Raw genomic sequence first — 16,036 nt, 5'->3', positions numbered from 1 at the left:
AAGTTGTTTAAAAGGTGGGTACAAGTTAAAACTTTTTAAAAAAATAGGTATATATTAAACGGTGCAATTTTTATGGCGTAACTGGACTTGAAACTCCCAGGGTCCCAGAATTAAGAATTTTACCATTACGGTTGCTTATATTGTCGAATTTTACATGATGAAATAAGAAGAAGAACTAACCACTACTTTATCTTAGGGGAGTATCTTATAGTTTAACAAAAGGGTGTTTGCTCTTATTTTCAGGTCACTTCAACTTTCGTCGGAAGCAATATTCTTGGTTTCAATATTAATTATTAACCGTATATATAGCTAAGTAGCATCATGAGCCTTTATTTAATGAGTTTAAGTTTTATGTAATGTTGGTGTAAAATATATTTGCATAATTATGTCATTAAAAAACAATTACATATAACTCAAATTATAGCATTAATTGGCAACCTAGAGCGAATTACAAATTACTTGTTATAACATATTAAATTAGACCAATAGCGTAAAAAAATTATTACACAGTCAATGCAAAACGTAAAACAACTTTTATTTAACTGATATCCTAAAATGGTCTCCATGTTTATGGCGTATACCAAGAATACTGGAATAAAACTAAACTTTTAAACTGACAGAATTTAAAAGACCAACTTTTTGGACCAAAAAGTCTTAAACCTTTTTATTAAACTAATTAAGTGAATGAAGATAAATAAATACTAGTTAAATATAATAAGTTCTAGATCCAAGATTAGGATTCGAGTGAGGCTATTTATCAACTGGTTATACCCGTATATTCAATCATTAAATGCACATTTTTGGGGAGTAAATAAAGAGTGAATAATGAGCAATAAATATGAGAAATGGCAATAAATGTAAATACGAAGAACACTTCACCCAAGTATCAAATGATGTGGAAGATTCTTCCATCTAACAACGAGATATGGCAGTGAACAAGAATATAGATAATGCATTCTTGGATCGTGTGAGTGAAAAGGAAGAATAATCGATAAAATCAATCACTGTGGAAAGGTAAACTTTGTATATTCTCTCAATGGTCAACTTCTTACAATAGTGTTCTCAGATTCAATCTCACGTGTCCCTTTTCTTCTCTCTCCCTTTTTCTTTATATGAGATATTCTCTAAAAATCCTAAAAAGTACAACAAGGGGAATATCCAGGAGAATATTCCTGTCACTAGTCCCAAGACTATACTAGCCGTTATTCCTATCTTTCGCTATTCGACCTCGACCTCTACGACTTGCTCTACGACTGCTCGTTATTAGGATTTGGTCGACCTCGTCTCATCTGCCCAACTCGGGAGACAGTCTTTCACTTTACGTTCTTTCCACGCCCAACTTCCTCAACAAGATTTTGACCTATATAGTTAGTCCCTCCGCTTGTCGGGGTTGCCTTTTGGTCGACCCCGATGAGCGGACCTTTTTAGTCGCTGACTTATGAGGAAGCTTTTGGGCGTGGTGATCAAGTAGGGGTATCCGATGCCGAAGCACTAACGTGTTGCTTTGAGATTAGTGGGTCATAGGGTTGATACAGAATGACATCGCAACGCATGCGTCATCATTGCGCATCTTCCCGATGCATTGCCTCGTTCCTCGAGTCCCTGCTGTTTCGATTCTAGGGTCACTGGCGGTTGCTTGCATCGATTCGAACGCCCATGAGGTCTATAAATAAAGAGGGGGAAGTTTCTCAAAGAAACTTTTGCACTCTTCTAGTTTCTTCAGCCCTACATTTGTTCCCTCTTCTCCTTTTTGTGTTCTTGTTTACTGTAACTACTACCATTGCCACCCCTTCTTTTCTGTCTCCTCATATACATACCATCGGAAAATGGCTACCGTAACTCCCAATGCTGAGATAGTTTCCGACCCTACTCCGTTATCGGTGGCAATGCCTTCTGGTGGTAGAGAATCGGCGGTGGTAGAGGATGAAAGCTTTCCCACGGTGGAGGAGATTATTCCTCGTAACCCTGCTTCCAGGTTTGACTTCTCTAAGGAACCCACCCTTGAACCGGAGTCTGCAAAGTCGGAGATGGAAGCGAAGCACCTTGCCGCCCTTAGAGCCAAGTACGGCATTCCAACCCATGTTGACTTGGTTCCGACCGGAGACGACATGATTCAAGTTCACAGGCCTGGGTATTGCGCGTTTTACACCTACCCATTCCATATAGGCTATTCTCTTTCTCCTCCGCCATTGGCAGAGGAATTCTTCCATTACTACCGCGTCTACCCAGCACAACTATCTCCCTACCTTTACAAGATTTTCCTTATGTTGGCGAAGTTTGCGGAGCTCGCCGGCTGTAAAGTCTCTATCCGCCATCTTCTACATCTTTTTGGGCCAAGCTTCCATAGAGGCACAATGATTCACCTCCGCCACCGTGGAACCAAAAGGTTGTGGCGGGGATGGACGATAGGACGAACCGCTGGTTCTGGGCCCATTACCTCTTTGTTAGGACCGAGCATGTGGTGGCGAATCCCAGCAACTTTCCCGAGCAATGGAATTTTGCTCGTAAGTATTGTTATTTGGAGTGCATTCTTCTCTTCTCCTCGTGATACGTGACTAGTAACGTCTTTTTTTCTTTTGCAGCTGAGAGGCATCCCTCATCTTTGGTCGCCGATATCAGTGACTGGGTGGCCCGCGTTCTACCTCACACCATTAATATCTGTGACTGGGCGTCCTTTAACAAGAGATTTGGGCTCAAGCCCTCGACTAGTAAGTCGGGTTTTGCCCTTATAACTATTTCGCTTTCGCCGTGGAGCATGTCTTTTTGTCATTTTATGGTTTTCCTTTTATGCTAGGTCGGAAAACTTCTAAGAAGGCGAAGGCTCCCGTCCCCGCATTTCGTCAAGTGGTCGCTTCGGCGGGGATGCAGTTTGTATTGGCCGAGTCTGTGCGAAATACTTCTTCCCAAACTCCGATATTAAGGGAGCCCGATCGTCAAACGGTCATCCCGTCAGTGGAGATCCTAGTTTTCCCGGTGGTTTATTTAGTGGATGAATCTTCCACTGGAGAGAAGGAAGCGGTTCCACTGAAGAGGTGACGAGTGGAGGCCGTGGTTACACCTAAACGAGTCATGACCGTAGATATGGAGGCAACGTACACTTCCGCCACAGAGACTACTTCCCCACCGGAGACTATTGCGGAAGCTAGGTTGTTGGAGATGACGGGGGTAGCTATGGAAATGGAAACACCAGGCGCGGCAGAGGTTGGCTCATCGTCTGCCGGTGTTAGAGGAAAAATGATTTTCATGGAAGATGACGGGTCTGGTTCTAATATCGACCCCGAGGAGGTGCAGACTTTTGAGGAGAGATTCACTCGAGAGGAGGTGAGGACCGAGGGGTCTACTTGAAATATTATCATTCCTGGGGATTTTAACTTGTTACTCAACTCGGAGGGCGTGGTTCTAGTTTTGGCCCCCTTTATGTGCAGAACATGAGAACGGGACCTTGTAGAAGCTGAAGGATGAGGACCTGTCATTAGGCATTTCCGGGATGGCCCTGCGAGTAAGTTCTTTTTTTTTCTTGATTTTTTCCTTTTAAGTTATTTGCTTTTGCTGAATTTTCTTCATCTGTTTATCAGACCATTATCTTGGAGATTGAGAGTGCCCGTTAGGAGGAGAAGAGGACGAGGGTCTATAAGAAGATGGAGTCGAAGTACAAAGAATACCGTACCAAACACAAGGCCCTGGTTCGTATGCTTGGTGAGGACGCTCTATTTCCAACCCTCTATGATGACCTGAGGCAGAAAAATGAGGAGTTGAAGGCAAAGGACGACGAGTTGAAGGAGAAAGACGATGAGCTTATGAGGATTATTGGCAGGTGTAGTGAGATTGAGGACACGTTAAGAGCCAAGAATGATGAGCTCGAGGTGATAAGGGGGTCATGGCCGAGTGTGTCGATCTCCAAGCTTAGGTGACGTCTTTACGGGCCTGTGGCAGAGGCGGCAGCATTGGCGGGCACCCTTAGCGTCTTTAGGCCAGAGCGTGCTAGTGAGACACAGACCTTTGCTCTCAAAGAGGCGAGGATCGAAGAGCAAATTGGCGGACTGGAAGGAAACATTCAGTACTTGAACAAGCAGATAACTATCCTTAAGGCCGATAAAGCGCAGTAGCAGGCCCAGTCGTCTACCTCTCATGCTTCCACTTATCCCAATGTCCCAAAAGACTTGTACAAGAAGTGGGTCCATTCTGAGGCTCATCTTGACATATTTAGAGGTTTGATGGCAGTCGGGAAAGCCTCTGAGACGGAGTTTGTGGATGCTCGTGCCGCTTGCGGCTATGACCCTGGCACGCCTGGAATGAATGATGACGAGGAGGATATAGGCGAGATTGAGCCAGATGCTTGGTATGAAGACGAGTACTTGGATGGCGAGGGTGGAGATGGTGCTGCTGGACTGGGCGGCGAAGGTGGAGACAGAGATGGTGCAGTATGATGATGCGGTGTAGTTTTCTTGTACTTAGTTTTTTCTTTTCTTTTTTTAGGGGGGGGTCTTTTTGGCCCTTTGTAAGATACTTTATTTTGAAATGGAATGACTTGTCTTTTTTGCTTTATGTTTTGGCTCTTTTTGTTTTTCTTCAATTTTTTCCTTTGTAAGAGTCCTTAACTTAGTTGATATGACCGAGGTCAGATGTCGATTAATTTGAGCGAGGTCGAACGCTGGTTGATTCGAACAAGGTCGAATGTTAATAAACTTCGAACGAAGTTGAATGTTAATGAATTCGAACGGAGTCGAATGTGAGTTAGTTCGAACGAGGTCGAATGTTTTGACCCTTTAAGTTATTCGAACGGGGTCGAATGTAAACAAAGCGAGGTCGAATGTAAATAAATTCGAGCGAGGTCAAATGTGAGTTGATTCGAATGAGGTCGAATGTCTGACTCTTTAAATGATTCGAACGAGGTAAAATGTGAATAAATTCGAGCGAGGTCGAATGTGAATTGATTCAAACAAGGTCGAATGTCTGACTCATTAAATGATTCGAACGAGGTCGAATGTGAATAAATTCGAGCAAGGTCGAATTTAAATAAATTCGAATGAGGTCAAATGTAAACAAATTTGAGCGTGGTTGAATGTGAGTCGATTTGAATGAGGTCGAATGTCTGGCTCTTTAAATGATTCGAACGAAGTCGAATGTGAATAAATTTGAGCAAGGTCGAATGTAAATAAATTTGAGCGAGGTAGAATGTAAATAAATTCAAGCGAGGTCGAATGTGAGTCGATTCGAACGAGGTCGAATGTTTGACTCTTTAAATTATTCGAACGAAGTCGAATATTTGCCTTGGCGTAATATATGAGCTTGGTGGAGATAAAATCATGCGTGCATATTTTGCTTTGTTTATACATATCCATTGGAGAAGTTTACATATGTTGGAGAGGTTTACATATGTTGAAGTTTGCATGTTTTTCTGAAGTCCCTGTCCATCTAGTCCCTTCGTTAGTCGACTTGGAAATGTAGTTGATAGGTCGAGCAATGAACTTATACTAAAAACTCTCAGACACTCTCTTTGTCGCCTCGTTAAAAACTTCCCCCCAGAAAACCCAGCTGGGACAAAACTGGGGTAAGGGAAAAAAGAGTACGACTCGGGAGACGTCTATCCTTAGAAGTTGAAGTATTTGAGGTGGGCGACGTTCTAATTGTTTGGTAGTAGTTTGCCTTCCATTGTTTCTAGTTGGAATGTCCATTTGCTTTCTACCGCCATGATTTTATATGGGCATCCCAATTGGTTCCCAGTTTTCCTTCTCGTGGATCTTTGTTTGCTTGTGTTTTGGCTTTGAGTACGTAATCCCCAACTTTGAGTGGCCTGATTTTGGCTTTTTGTTGTAGTACCGCTCTACCTGTTGTTTTTGAGCTATCATTCTTATGTAGGCCATGTCTCTTCGCTCTTCGGCTTCATCGAGGTCTTTCCTTCTGTTCTCGTCGTTGCTTTGCCCGCTTTCATTTGAGTATCTCAAGCTGGGCTCCTCAATCTCGACTGGTATCATTGCATCAGTTCCATATACTAGTGAGTATGACGTTTCCCATGTGCTTGTCTTTGGCGAGGTGCGATATGCCCATAACACTTCTGGTAGAATTTCCGGCTACAGTCCCTTGGCATTTTCGAGTATCTTTTTCATGATATTCAATATTATTTTGTTGGAGGACTCTGCCTGACCGTTGCCTACGAGGTGATATGGCGTAGAGAGTATTCTCTTGATGTTCCATTGTTTGAAGAACTCGACGGTCTTTTTTTCCAGTGAACTGGGGACCGTTGTCGCAGCTGATTTCTTTGGTGATGCCGAAGCGCCATATGACGTTCCTCCATATGAACATGATTACTTCTTGTTCGCGTATTTGGGCGAATGCACCTGCTTCTACCCATTTGGAGAAATAGTCAGTTAAAACTAAAAGGAATCGTACATTACCTCGTCCCGCCGGGAGAGGTCCGACGATGTCCATTCCCCACTTGATGAATGGCCATGGCGAAGTGACTAAATGAAGGTGTTCGCCGGCTTGGTGAATCATGGAGGCGTATCTTGGGCATTGCTCACACCTTTTGACGAAATCGGTGGCTTCCTTCTTCATCGTGAGCCAATAGTAGCTCGCCCGTATGAGGCATTTGACGAGAGCTTGGTTAGCGGTGTGAGCTCCGCAGTGGCCCTCACGTTCTTCCTCGAGGATGTGCCGTGTTTGATTTTACCCTAAGCACTTTTCTATAGGGACGCCAAATGTTCTTTTGTACAAGTCGGTATTGATGACACTGTACCTGGCCGCATGCATTTGAAGCTTCTTGGCTTCTTTTTTATCAGGCGGGAGCACTCCGTCGTGCAAGTATGAGATAATATGATTGTGCCAGTACCAAGTCAAGTTTATAGAACGTACCTCGGTTTGGTATAGCAATGAATGGAGGAGAGTGACCACGTTCCCCTTTCCGGTTATGCTTTTAGTGGCCGCTGCCACTTTAGCGAGGCCATCCTCTTCGATGTTCTGCGCTCGAGGTATTTAATCGAGCTGGCATTTGTCGAACTCGGGTAATAGTTTGCAAATCTCGGTTTGATATTTCTGTAATTGTTGCTCCTTAATTTGGAAAACCCCTGTAAACTGATTGACGACGAGTTGCGAGTCGCATCGAAGGATGATTCGCCGTGCTCCGTATTTGAGTGCTAGTTTCAACCCTGCAATCATGGCCTCATACTCGGCCTCGTTGTTAGTCATATCAAGGAATCGTATGGATTGGCGAACCTCTTCTCCTATTGGGACCTCGAGCACAAGTCCCAGTCCAAATCCAGATGCATTAGAAGCGCCATCGGTGTACAGGACCCACAGGTCGCGTACTTCGGTGGAAGTAATGGCGGTTTCCTTCTCGACTTCGGACATTATCTTCGCACTGAAGTCAGCGAAGAAGTCGGCTAGAACTTGCTACTTTATCACTGTTCACGGCTGATAGGTTATATCGTGATTGCTCATATCTATGGCCCACTTGGCCAATCTACCCGATAATTCGGGTTTGTGTAAGACACTCCTTAGAGGAAAAGTCGTGACCACCGAGATGGGGTGGCACTATAAATAAAGTCTAAGCTTCCGTAAAGCGACGACCAGGGCTAGAGCTAACTTTTCGAGGTAGAGATACCTCGTTTCAGCGTCGATCAAAGTTTTGCTAATGTAATAAATCGGAGATTGCGTACCTTTATTTTCTCGTACCAGGACTTCACTTACTGCGACATCGGACACGACCAAGTAAACAAGAAGGCGTTCTCTAGGTTCTGCCTTTAGTTCTTTCAAGGCGTTGATGCATTCGGAGTTCCATTGTCCTTTTTTAGTACGCCAAAAAATTTGTGGCACCTATTGGAGGACCTCAATATGAATCTTGACAAGGCAGCTATTCGGCCGGTCAGTTTTTGCACCTGTTTTTTGCTGGTTAGATTTTCTGGGATTCCTTCTATGGCCTTGATTTGGTCAGGATTGACCTCGATGCCTCGTTGTGATACCAAGAAGGTGAGGAACTTCCCAGACGTCATGCCGAAGGCACATTTCTCGGGGTTTAATTTCATGTTGTACTTTCTGAGTATGTCGAAGATGTCTCTCAAGTGGTCGATATGGTCTTCCTTTCTCTTTGACTTGACCAACATGTCGTCAATATATACTTCCATGGTTTTGACGAGCTGTTCTTTGAACATTTTGGTCACCAGCCTCTGGTACATTTCCCCCCATATTTTTTAACCCAAACGGCATTACTCTGTAGCAGTACGTCCCCTGGTGGGTGATAAAGGTGGTTTTTTCCTGGTCCTCCTCCTCCATGAGAATTTGGTTGTAGCCGGAGTAGGTGTACAAGAAACTCAGCAGTTTGTGCCCGGCTGTGGCGTCAATGAGTTGGTCAATGTGGTAGCGAGAATGACTCTTTTGGACAGACTTTGTTCAGGTCTATGAAGTTCACGCACATTCTCCACTTACTGTTCTTCTTTTTCACCATGAGTACATTGGTGACCCACTGAGGGTACTTCGATTATATGATAGAACCGTTTACTAGTAATTTCTCGACCTCTTCACGAACTGCATCGTTTATTGCCGAGTTGAACTTTCATATGATATGTCTTATTGGGGGTAAAACGGGTCGATGTTCAACTTGTGAGTTGCTATTTCCTTTGGGATACCTGGCATGTCTGCATGGGGAAAAGCGAGCAGGTCCATGTTGTTCTTTAAGAATTGATGAAATTTACCTGGATTTTGGAGTTAATGGCCGATAAAAGCTTTCTTGCTGGGGTTGTCGTTATCTAGTTGGACGGGGTTGAGGTCCTCTACGGTTGACATCGTGGCTTCTATGATTTTTGGATCGCAGATGACGTCTTTCATTTCCTCGCCATCCGATCCCGTCTTCGTTAATTGCTATGCTTACTCGACTTTCCTTTCAACTATTGGGTGTATGTGCAATCTTGGGCGATGCGGTAGCACTCTCGGGCTATGCGTTGCTCTCCCCAGATGATGAATACTCCCCGGGGGTGGGAAATTTAATGACTTGGTACAGACTGGAAGGGACGACTTTCATGACGTGTATCCATGGTCTGCCTATGATGGCGTTGTACGCTGTATCCTGGTCCATGATGTGGAATGTGTTCTCCATAGTGACACCGCTGGCCAGGACGGGCAGTGTGATTTCTCCAGATGTTCGCTCAATTGCATTGTTAAAACCTGTTAGCATGATGCAACGTGACACTATCTTGTCTTCGTGTTTCATTTGGGTGAGAACTCGAGGGTGGATGATACACGCGCCAGTTCCATCATCGACCATGATACGTCTTATATCAGTATCAAAAACACGTAAAGTAATGACAAGGGCATCATAGTGAGGGAAAACCAAATCGTAGGTATCCGACTTATCGAAGATGATACTTTCTTCGAGTTCGTCATACCGTTCATGGGTGATCGACCGCTTGAGCTTGTGAGTGGTGGTGAATTTCATGTTGTTGAAAGATGCATCGTCGCCTCCCCCAATGATCATTTGAATGGTTCGAACTAGGGAAGGTGGTTTGAGCGGCCCCTGATGTTGTTCCCGCCCCTGTGCGAAGTTGGCCCTTCCCTGATCGCTCATAAACTCTTTTAGGTGCCTTTGGTGAAGCATGTTCATGACCTCTTGTCTGAGGGCGATACAGTCTTTGGTCTTGTGACCTCGTTTTTGATGGAATTCACAGAGGGTGTTTGATTTTCTGGTGCTCGGGTCGGACTTCATTTTCTGCGGCCATTTTACCTTTGGGCCGAGCTTCTCCAATGCGTAAACTATTTCTGAGGGGGAAGCACAAAAATTGTGAGCTGATAACAAGGGGGCATACCTCTTTCATTTCGGTGGTTCCCGTTCGCGGTCTGGATGAACCTTCATCGTGACATGGAGGTGGCATAAGGGTGCCGCTGACGTAAGGCTGATGTCTTTCTCGAATAGGCCATGACCTTGCTAGATCTCTCCTGTTGTCGTTTCTTCGGTTTTTCCTAGACTCCATTTGGACCAAGGTCAGGTGTTGAGTAGGCCCGTTGAGATCACCCCCGTCGGCTCTTACCTCGGCATAGTAGGCATTGTGTATCTCATCCCAAGTGGTTGGAGGGTATTTCATGAGTCGGCTCAGCAATTTTTTGGTCGCCCTCGACCCACTTCTGCTCAGCCCATTCTGAAAAGTGGTCACCGCCATCCCTTCGGATACATTTGGAAGGATCATTCTTACACGGTTGAATTGGGTGAGGAAGTCCCTGAGTCCTTCGCCAAGAGATTGCTTGATGGCGAATATGTCGTTCACCCTTGAGTCTGCTTTCTTGGCCCCCGCATGGGTGGTGACGAACTTGTCAGCCATTTCTGCGAACATTTCTATGGATTGCGCAGGTAACTGCGAGTACCAAGTTAGGGCCCCACCGGTTAGGGTCTCTCCAAACTTCTTCAGCAATATGGATGATACTTGTTCTTTTGCAAGGTCGTTGCCTTTCACTGTAGTGACATAGTGGGTCACATGATCCTCCGAATCCGTCGTGATGTCATATGTTTTCAAATATGGCGGCATTTTGAAGGTTTTTGGTATAGCATGTGGCGTGGCCTCGTCGCTATATGGTTGTTCCACAAACCGGCCGGCGTCGTATTTTGGTAGGAGTTTTGGGGCGCTCGATATCTTATCTACCTTTCTTGATGCTCCCTCATTTAGTCGTGGAGTGCCTTGTTCTTGTTCTCCATCTCTTCCATTTTTCTAAAAATAGCAGTGAGGGCATCGTTACCTGCATCATTAACAGGGTGAGTAGTACCTGTCGTGGCAGGTTGGGTGTGCTGCTCATTGGTTGTCGTAGCGATGTCGACTCACACACTCCCTCTGCTCGCCCTCTGAGTGAGTTTATCTAGTATGTTGTTCAGTGTATTCGTTAGCCATGCTTCTAGTAGCTTTTTGCCGATGGTGGTGCTTCTTCCGCAGTGGACGTAGAGGCTCCTTTTCCATAAGAAGCGGTAACGCTGCCATGAGGGGAGAGGTGTGAATCACTTCGCCTGGGTGAGGCACTTGGTGTCACGTTCTCCTCGTCCTCTCCGTGAGCTTCGCCGATAGTGTTTAGGAGATTAGAGGTGAGATCGGTTATTGCCTTTCTTTTTTCTTCCCCATTGCCTGCCATGTCAGATCTGTGCAAACAACGAAAAACAGGACTGTGCAAAGTTTTTTGTGTTTTTTTTAGATCTAGAGAAAATTAAAACTTTTAACTAGAAAATCCCCACAGACGACGCCAAATTGTTTGACCAAAAAATCTTAAACATTTTTGTTAAACTAATTAAGTGAATGAAGATAGGTAAATGCTAGTTAAATATAATAAGTTCTAGATCCGAGATTAGAATTCGAGCGAGGCTATTTATCAAATGGTTATACCCATATATTCAGTCATTAAATGCACACTTTAGGGGGTAAATGAAGAGTGAATAATGAGCAATAAATATGAGAAATGACAATAAATGTAAATAGGAAGAACACTTCACCCAAATATCAAATAATGTGGAAGATTTTTCCGTCTCACAACGAGATATGGCAGTGAACAAGAATATACATAATGCTTTCTTGGATCATGTGAGTGAAAAGGAAGAATAATCGATGAAATCAATTACTATGGAAAGGTGAACTTTGTATATTCTCTCTATAGTCAACTTCTTACAATAGTGTTCTCAGATTCAATCTCACGTGTCCTTTTTCTTCTCTCTCCCTTTTTCTTTATATGAGATATTCTCTAAAAATCCTAAAAAGTACAACAAAGGGAATATCCAGAAGAATATTCATGTCACTAGTCCCAAGACTATACTAGCCGCTATTCCTATCTTTCGCTATTCGACCTCGACTACTACGACTCGCTCTGCGACTGCTTGTTATTAAGCTTTGGTCGACCTCGTCTCATCTGCCCGACTCGGGACACAGTTTTTCACTTTACATTCTGTCCACGCCCAACTTCCTCAGCAAGATTTTGACCCATACAGAACTCGTAAAGAAAAACTATAAACGTCACACATTTTGACCTATAAAAAAATGATGAAAAAGATCCAATAATCCAAACATTTCGCAATTATCATGTCAACAACATAAATCATTAATTAGAAAAATATTAGTATCAAATGAGATCCGTTCCATAGAAACTTACGATTATCAACTTCCATCAGACAACTCCATTCAGCAATTCTCACAACAGAGAGACAGCTCAAAGCCAAAAAAGAATCTGCCATACAAAATAAAAGCCTAAGAAATGACCTTCGCAATGACGAAGAATCCAAGAAAACAGCTAAACTACAAAGGGGAAACAACATACTTCCCTATTTTGTCCAAAATGGAAGAAGACAACGTTTCTGCTTGGATTATCATAGAAAACGAAAAACCAGTAATAGTGCATTTAAGATGATTTTGATATCTAAAGACAAGGAAGAGGTAACTTACTTTGACTTCTCTTGTATTATCATTTACTTGTCTGCTCTCATGAGAATCGATGATCATTGTCCAGTGTGAATCACAGCATTCAAATTTATTCTTTTGACAGCAATATATCTGTCTTTTCTTGATAGTTTTAATTGCCTAATAAATTTGTTGAAATTGTATTTGGAATAACTTTTGAGACAGATCGTGTCCAATTTTGACACCATATGATTGAATCTGTCTAAACTCGAAAGATGCATGATATAGCCCGATTTTCATTTTAACCACTAAATTTGGAATTAAATATATGAACATGACACGTTATGTCTATAAGTTATCATTTTAGGATTATAAAGGTAAAAAAAGTAAAAGAAAATTAAGTGGCTGTAAGTGTTAGATAAAACGTTGGAAGTGTCGTACAACTTTTTTGTTTTCTCTTTATGTTCTATTGAAGTCAAGAAATTATGGCATATAAATTCTATAATTAGTATCCAGGATAGCACTAGACTGGCTAATGGACACTCAAGTTGACATGAAATCATCGTTACTTTTGTCTTAAATCGAATATAGCATTTTGACAGATAAAACTAAAACAAAGCAAAAGACAAAAGATTCATACATTATATATACTGAATAGAGCAACTTTTATTTTGTGTGTCAAGGCGTCAAGCAAAGATAGAAGAGTACTCAGCTTTTCTTGTTCATATCTATTTAGAAGTTGAAACAGAAATGGATTTGAATACTAGTGTTAAATCTGAGATGGCGAGCCCTGGAAAAAGAAGCATATCCATGGTGGATTATGACATTCCAGAGACGACGAAACGTGTAAAAAGACGTAGAAGGTCTCCCCCTGCAATTGAACTGAATGAGAACATTGGCCAACAAGGTGAAAAGCAGAAGATGGACTCATCTAAAGTTGATCAAAATATTGCTCATACACCTGCTGTGAAGAGAAGTTCAAGATTCAGAGGAGTTAGCAAGTAATACTAAATTAAAAATGTTAAGGACATTTTCTGGTCCTTTTTCCCCCTTTTGAGTTATATAGATTTAAGAAACTGACTCTTGGTTACCTTGGATTTTAGGCATCGATGGACGGGGCGTTATGAGGCTCATTTGTGGGACAAGAGTTCTTGGAATGTAACTCAGAAAAAGAAAGGAAAACAGGTCTATCTTGGTGAGTACTGCACTTGGTTCTATAGACCAATATTTGGTTCAAGAATTGAAGTTTGGGTTAGAGAAAATTTACTTGTATGTTGTGTTTTAAATTGAACAGGAGCATATGATGAAGAAGAATCTGCAGCAAGAGCATATGATTTGGCTGCAATCAAGTACTGGGGTACATCAACTTTCACTAATTTTCCGGTATGATTACCTCAGCTGACTCAAAACTTGTGTATACTTTATTTTCATAGTCCTTTTGCTTTTAATTCTTTTTGTTTGATTGAAAATTCTGTCTTAAACTCTTTCCTACAGATATCTGATTATGAGAAAGAAATTGAAATAATGCAAACTGTGACTAAGGAGGAGTACTTAGCCTCTTTAAGAAGGTATGTGTTCAACTTGATTTTCAATTACATAAAGACAATCTTTTCATCAAAACCACAAAACTTACCGGAGTTTTTGCCGTTCTAATGCAGGAGAAGCAGTGGTTTCGCCCGGGGTGTATCTAAATACAGAGGAGTAGCAAGGTGAATAAATTCATTTCCCCTTGATAGTCAAGCCATTGTTATAAAACTTTACCATATGTTGTTCATCATTGGTAACAAAAGATATTGAACTGATATAACTTTCAGGCATCATCACAATGGCAGATGGGAAGCAAGAATAGGTAGAGTTTTCGGTAACAAATACCTCTACTTAGGTACTTACAGTAAGTACTTTCACCCCATAATTTTGAGCACTGATCAAATCAAGACTGTTAAAACAGGCTGCCAACTCGAATCTTGTGTTTGTTTTTCTGTAGGTACTCAAGAGGAAGCAGCTCGAGCTTATGACATTGCTGCAATTGAATATAGAGGGATTAATGCTGTGACTAACTTCGACTTAAGCACCTATATTAGATGGCTAAAACCAGGTGCCAATTCTCAGATGTCATTCCAAGACATAAGATCAGAAAATCAGGCTATACAAATGAACACTAACGATATGATTAACCCGATAAATGATCCTAAATTCCCTTTCAGCTCCAATTATTTTACCACAACTAGAGAAACTCTGTCCCCTATTCCTCAGAGCCAAGAACCTATTGAAAGAAAAATGCCCTTAAGTCCGTGCAACAAGTCGTCCTCCCCTACAGCTCTCAGCCTTCTGCTTCGCTCCTCCATGTATCGTGAGCTTGTGGAGAAGAATTCTACCACTACCGCTAGTGAAAAGGACGAGCCAAACATGAAGAATAAAGAACAATCAAACACAGAAGATGGGTTTGTGTTTTACACAAGTCATAAGTTGCCTCCATTGGAGTCTTTGGAGAATGGTACTTTTTCTCGTCTGTGTGATAGAGCAGGGCAGTCCTTTTGGAATGTGATGCCTTAAGATTACTTAACAGTTTACAATTTGCAGTGAAGAATAACTGAAACTTGGTAGTCATCTAGGAATAGATGAGAAGTAGTTTCATCATAGGACTGTGTACATAAAATGAACAGAGAGAGTGAAAATCTCTCTTTTTGCAAAGAAATCAGATCTATCAATTGCTTTTGGACGTGAGAGATACAAAGTTGCAATTTATGGATTACGAGTATTGGCCTGCATTCAACAACAATTGAGTTTTAATTATATGCACCAACTGTAAATGATATTTGCACAACTAAGTAACTTAAAAGGCAATTGTACGTGATCTCCATTCTCCCATAATTAACATTTACTGATAACCTTGAATATTGTATAGCGATCGGGAACCTATTTGCAGGTTTCAAACTATTGGTAGCACTGCTTGAAATATCATTGTTCAACAACTCTCATTCTGTTCGTAAACTTTATTGCAGAATCATGAATAACGTAGAAAAAGATACCCCACTACACAACGAAAGAGGAAGCATATGTTAGTATCTGTATTCGAAAATATAATTTCGGTAAAATAAAACGAAACCAAAAACAAAAGACAGAAATAGAATCAAATGAATAATGTTCCGAGCCCAACAGAAAACTGTGTTTCCTTAAGGAATTTAATCATCTCATTGATGTCCAAGGTTGTTGGATTAATTCCTCCCAGGATAGAACGAAACAACTATTTTGTAATACCGGCAATGGAAATTACAGAACCTCGTCGAACTCAACAAACGGCAATAAACCACACCGATGCTTACGTTTTTGCTTTGAAAAGTATGAACTCCTAGATCCATGAAGGACATGGACATCTGTAAGCCGGTGTAGCTAAGCAAAGAGCGGAAAGAAGGAATCAGAAAATAAATGCATTGCATCTTAAACTTACCGGTATGATGATATCTTAATCTAAGAAAAGAAGATTTAATAAGAAAATCCAATTTCTATAATAATGTGGAAGATGAGGGGAGAGTTTGCAGATTTTCGGTGCTAAAAAATAAGGCAAAACCTCTGAATTTATAGCCAAACAGTCTGGGTTAAATAGGTGCGAAACTACCTGTTCATATGAGGTACCATTTCGGCAGAAGTCTGGTCGCGAATTTTAAACTCAAAACGACCGTTGGGAA

General features: G+C 42.0%; 2 protein-coding genes and 1 long non-coding RNA gene across 3 annotated transcripts; 1 reads left to right on the top strand and 2 right to left on the bottom strand.

Annotated features, from left to right (window-relative positions):
* Window positions 1-8,926: 8,926 nt before the first annotated feature.
* Window positions 8,927-10,508, bottom strand: LOC104234888 (uncharacterized). Its single transcript, XM_009788529.2, has 2 exons — window positions 9,836-10,508; window positions 8,927-9,747 (listed from the first exon to the last, which is right to left on the bottom strand). Exons 1-2 carry the CDS (start codon window positions 10,506-10,508, stop codon window positions 8,927-8,929), a joined length of 1,494 nt encoding a protein of 497 aa, XP_009786831.2.
* A 1,036-nt stretch (window positions 10,509-11,544) lies between these two features.
* LOC138870073 (uncharacterized) lies at window positions 11,545-12,193 on the bottom strand. Its single transcript, XR_011400300.1, has 2 exons — window positions 12,106-12,193; window positions 11,545-11,983 (listed from the first exon to the last, which is right to left on the bottom strand). It is a non-coding gene; the product is annotated as an uncharacterized lncRNA (long non-coding RNA).
* Window positions 12,104-15,111, top strand: LOC104234890 (ethylene-responsive transcription factor WRI1-like). Its single transcript, XM_009788530.2, has 8 exons — window positions 12,104-12,386; window positions 13,087-13,351; window positions 13,454-13,545; window positions 13,645-13,733; window positions 13,845-13,918; window positions 14,009-14,059; window positions 14,165-14,241; window positions 14,335-15,111. The coding sequence occupies exons 2-8, from the start codon at window positions 13,101-13,103 to the stop codon at window positions 14,901-14,903; spliced, it is 1,203 nt and encodes a 400-aa protein (XP_009786832.2). The 5' UTR covers window positions 12,104-12,386; window positions 13,087-13,100; the 3' UTR covers window positions 14,904-15,111.
* Window positions 15,112-16,036: the final 925 nt, after the last annotated feature.

This window comes from Nicotiana sylvestris, chromosome 6, assembly GCF_000393655.2.
Source record: "Nicotiana sylvestris chromosome 6, ASM39365v2, whole genome shotgun sequence".
In the NCBI taxonomy this organism is placed as follows: domain Eukaryota; kingdom Viridiplantae; phylum Streptophyta; class Magnoliopsida; order Solanales; family Solanaceae; genus Nicotiana; species Nicotiana sylvestris.
The sequence above is the reverse complement of the archived record's forward strand: the minus strand, read 5'-3'. Positions and strand labels throughout refer to the sequence as shown.

What these genes read in the sequence shown, in the direction of transcription:
- LOC104234890 (XM_009788530.2), top strand. Translation starts at nt 13,101, where the DNA reads ATGGATTTGAATACTAGTGTTAAATCTGAGATGGCGAGCCCTGGAAAA. An exon ending in TACTTAGCCTCTTTAAGAAG is followed by an intron (nt 13,919 to 14,008) that starts GTATGTGTTCAA and finishes GTTCTAATGCAG; the next exon opens with GAGAAGCAGTGGTTTCGCCC. An exon ending in CCTCTACTTAGGTACTTACA is followed by an intron (nt 14,242 to 14,334) that starts GTAAGTACTTTC and finishes GTTTTTCTGTAG; the next exon opens with GTACTCAAGAGGAAGCAGCT.
- LOC104234888 (XM_009788529.2), bottom strand. Translation starts at nt 10,508, where the DNA reads ATGCCGCCATATTTGAAAACATATGACATCACGACGGATTCGGAGGAT. An exon ending in ACCTCCATGTCACGATGAAG is followed by an intron (nt 9,748 to 9,835) that starts GTTCATCCAGAC and finishes CTTCCCCCTCAG; the next exon opens with AAATAGTTTACGCATTGGAG.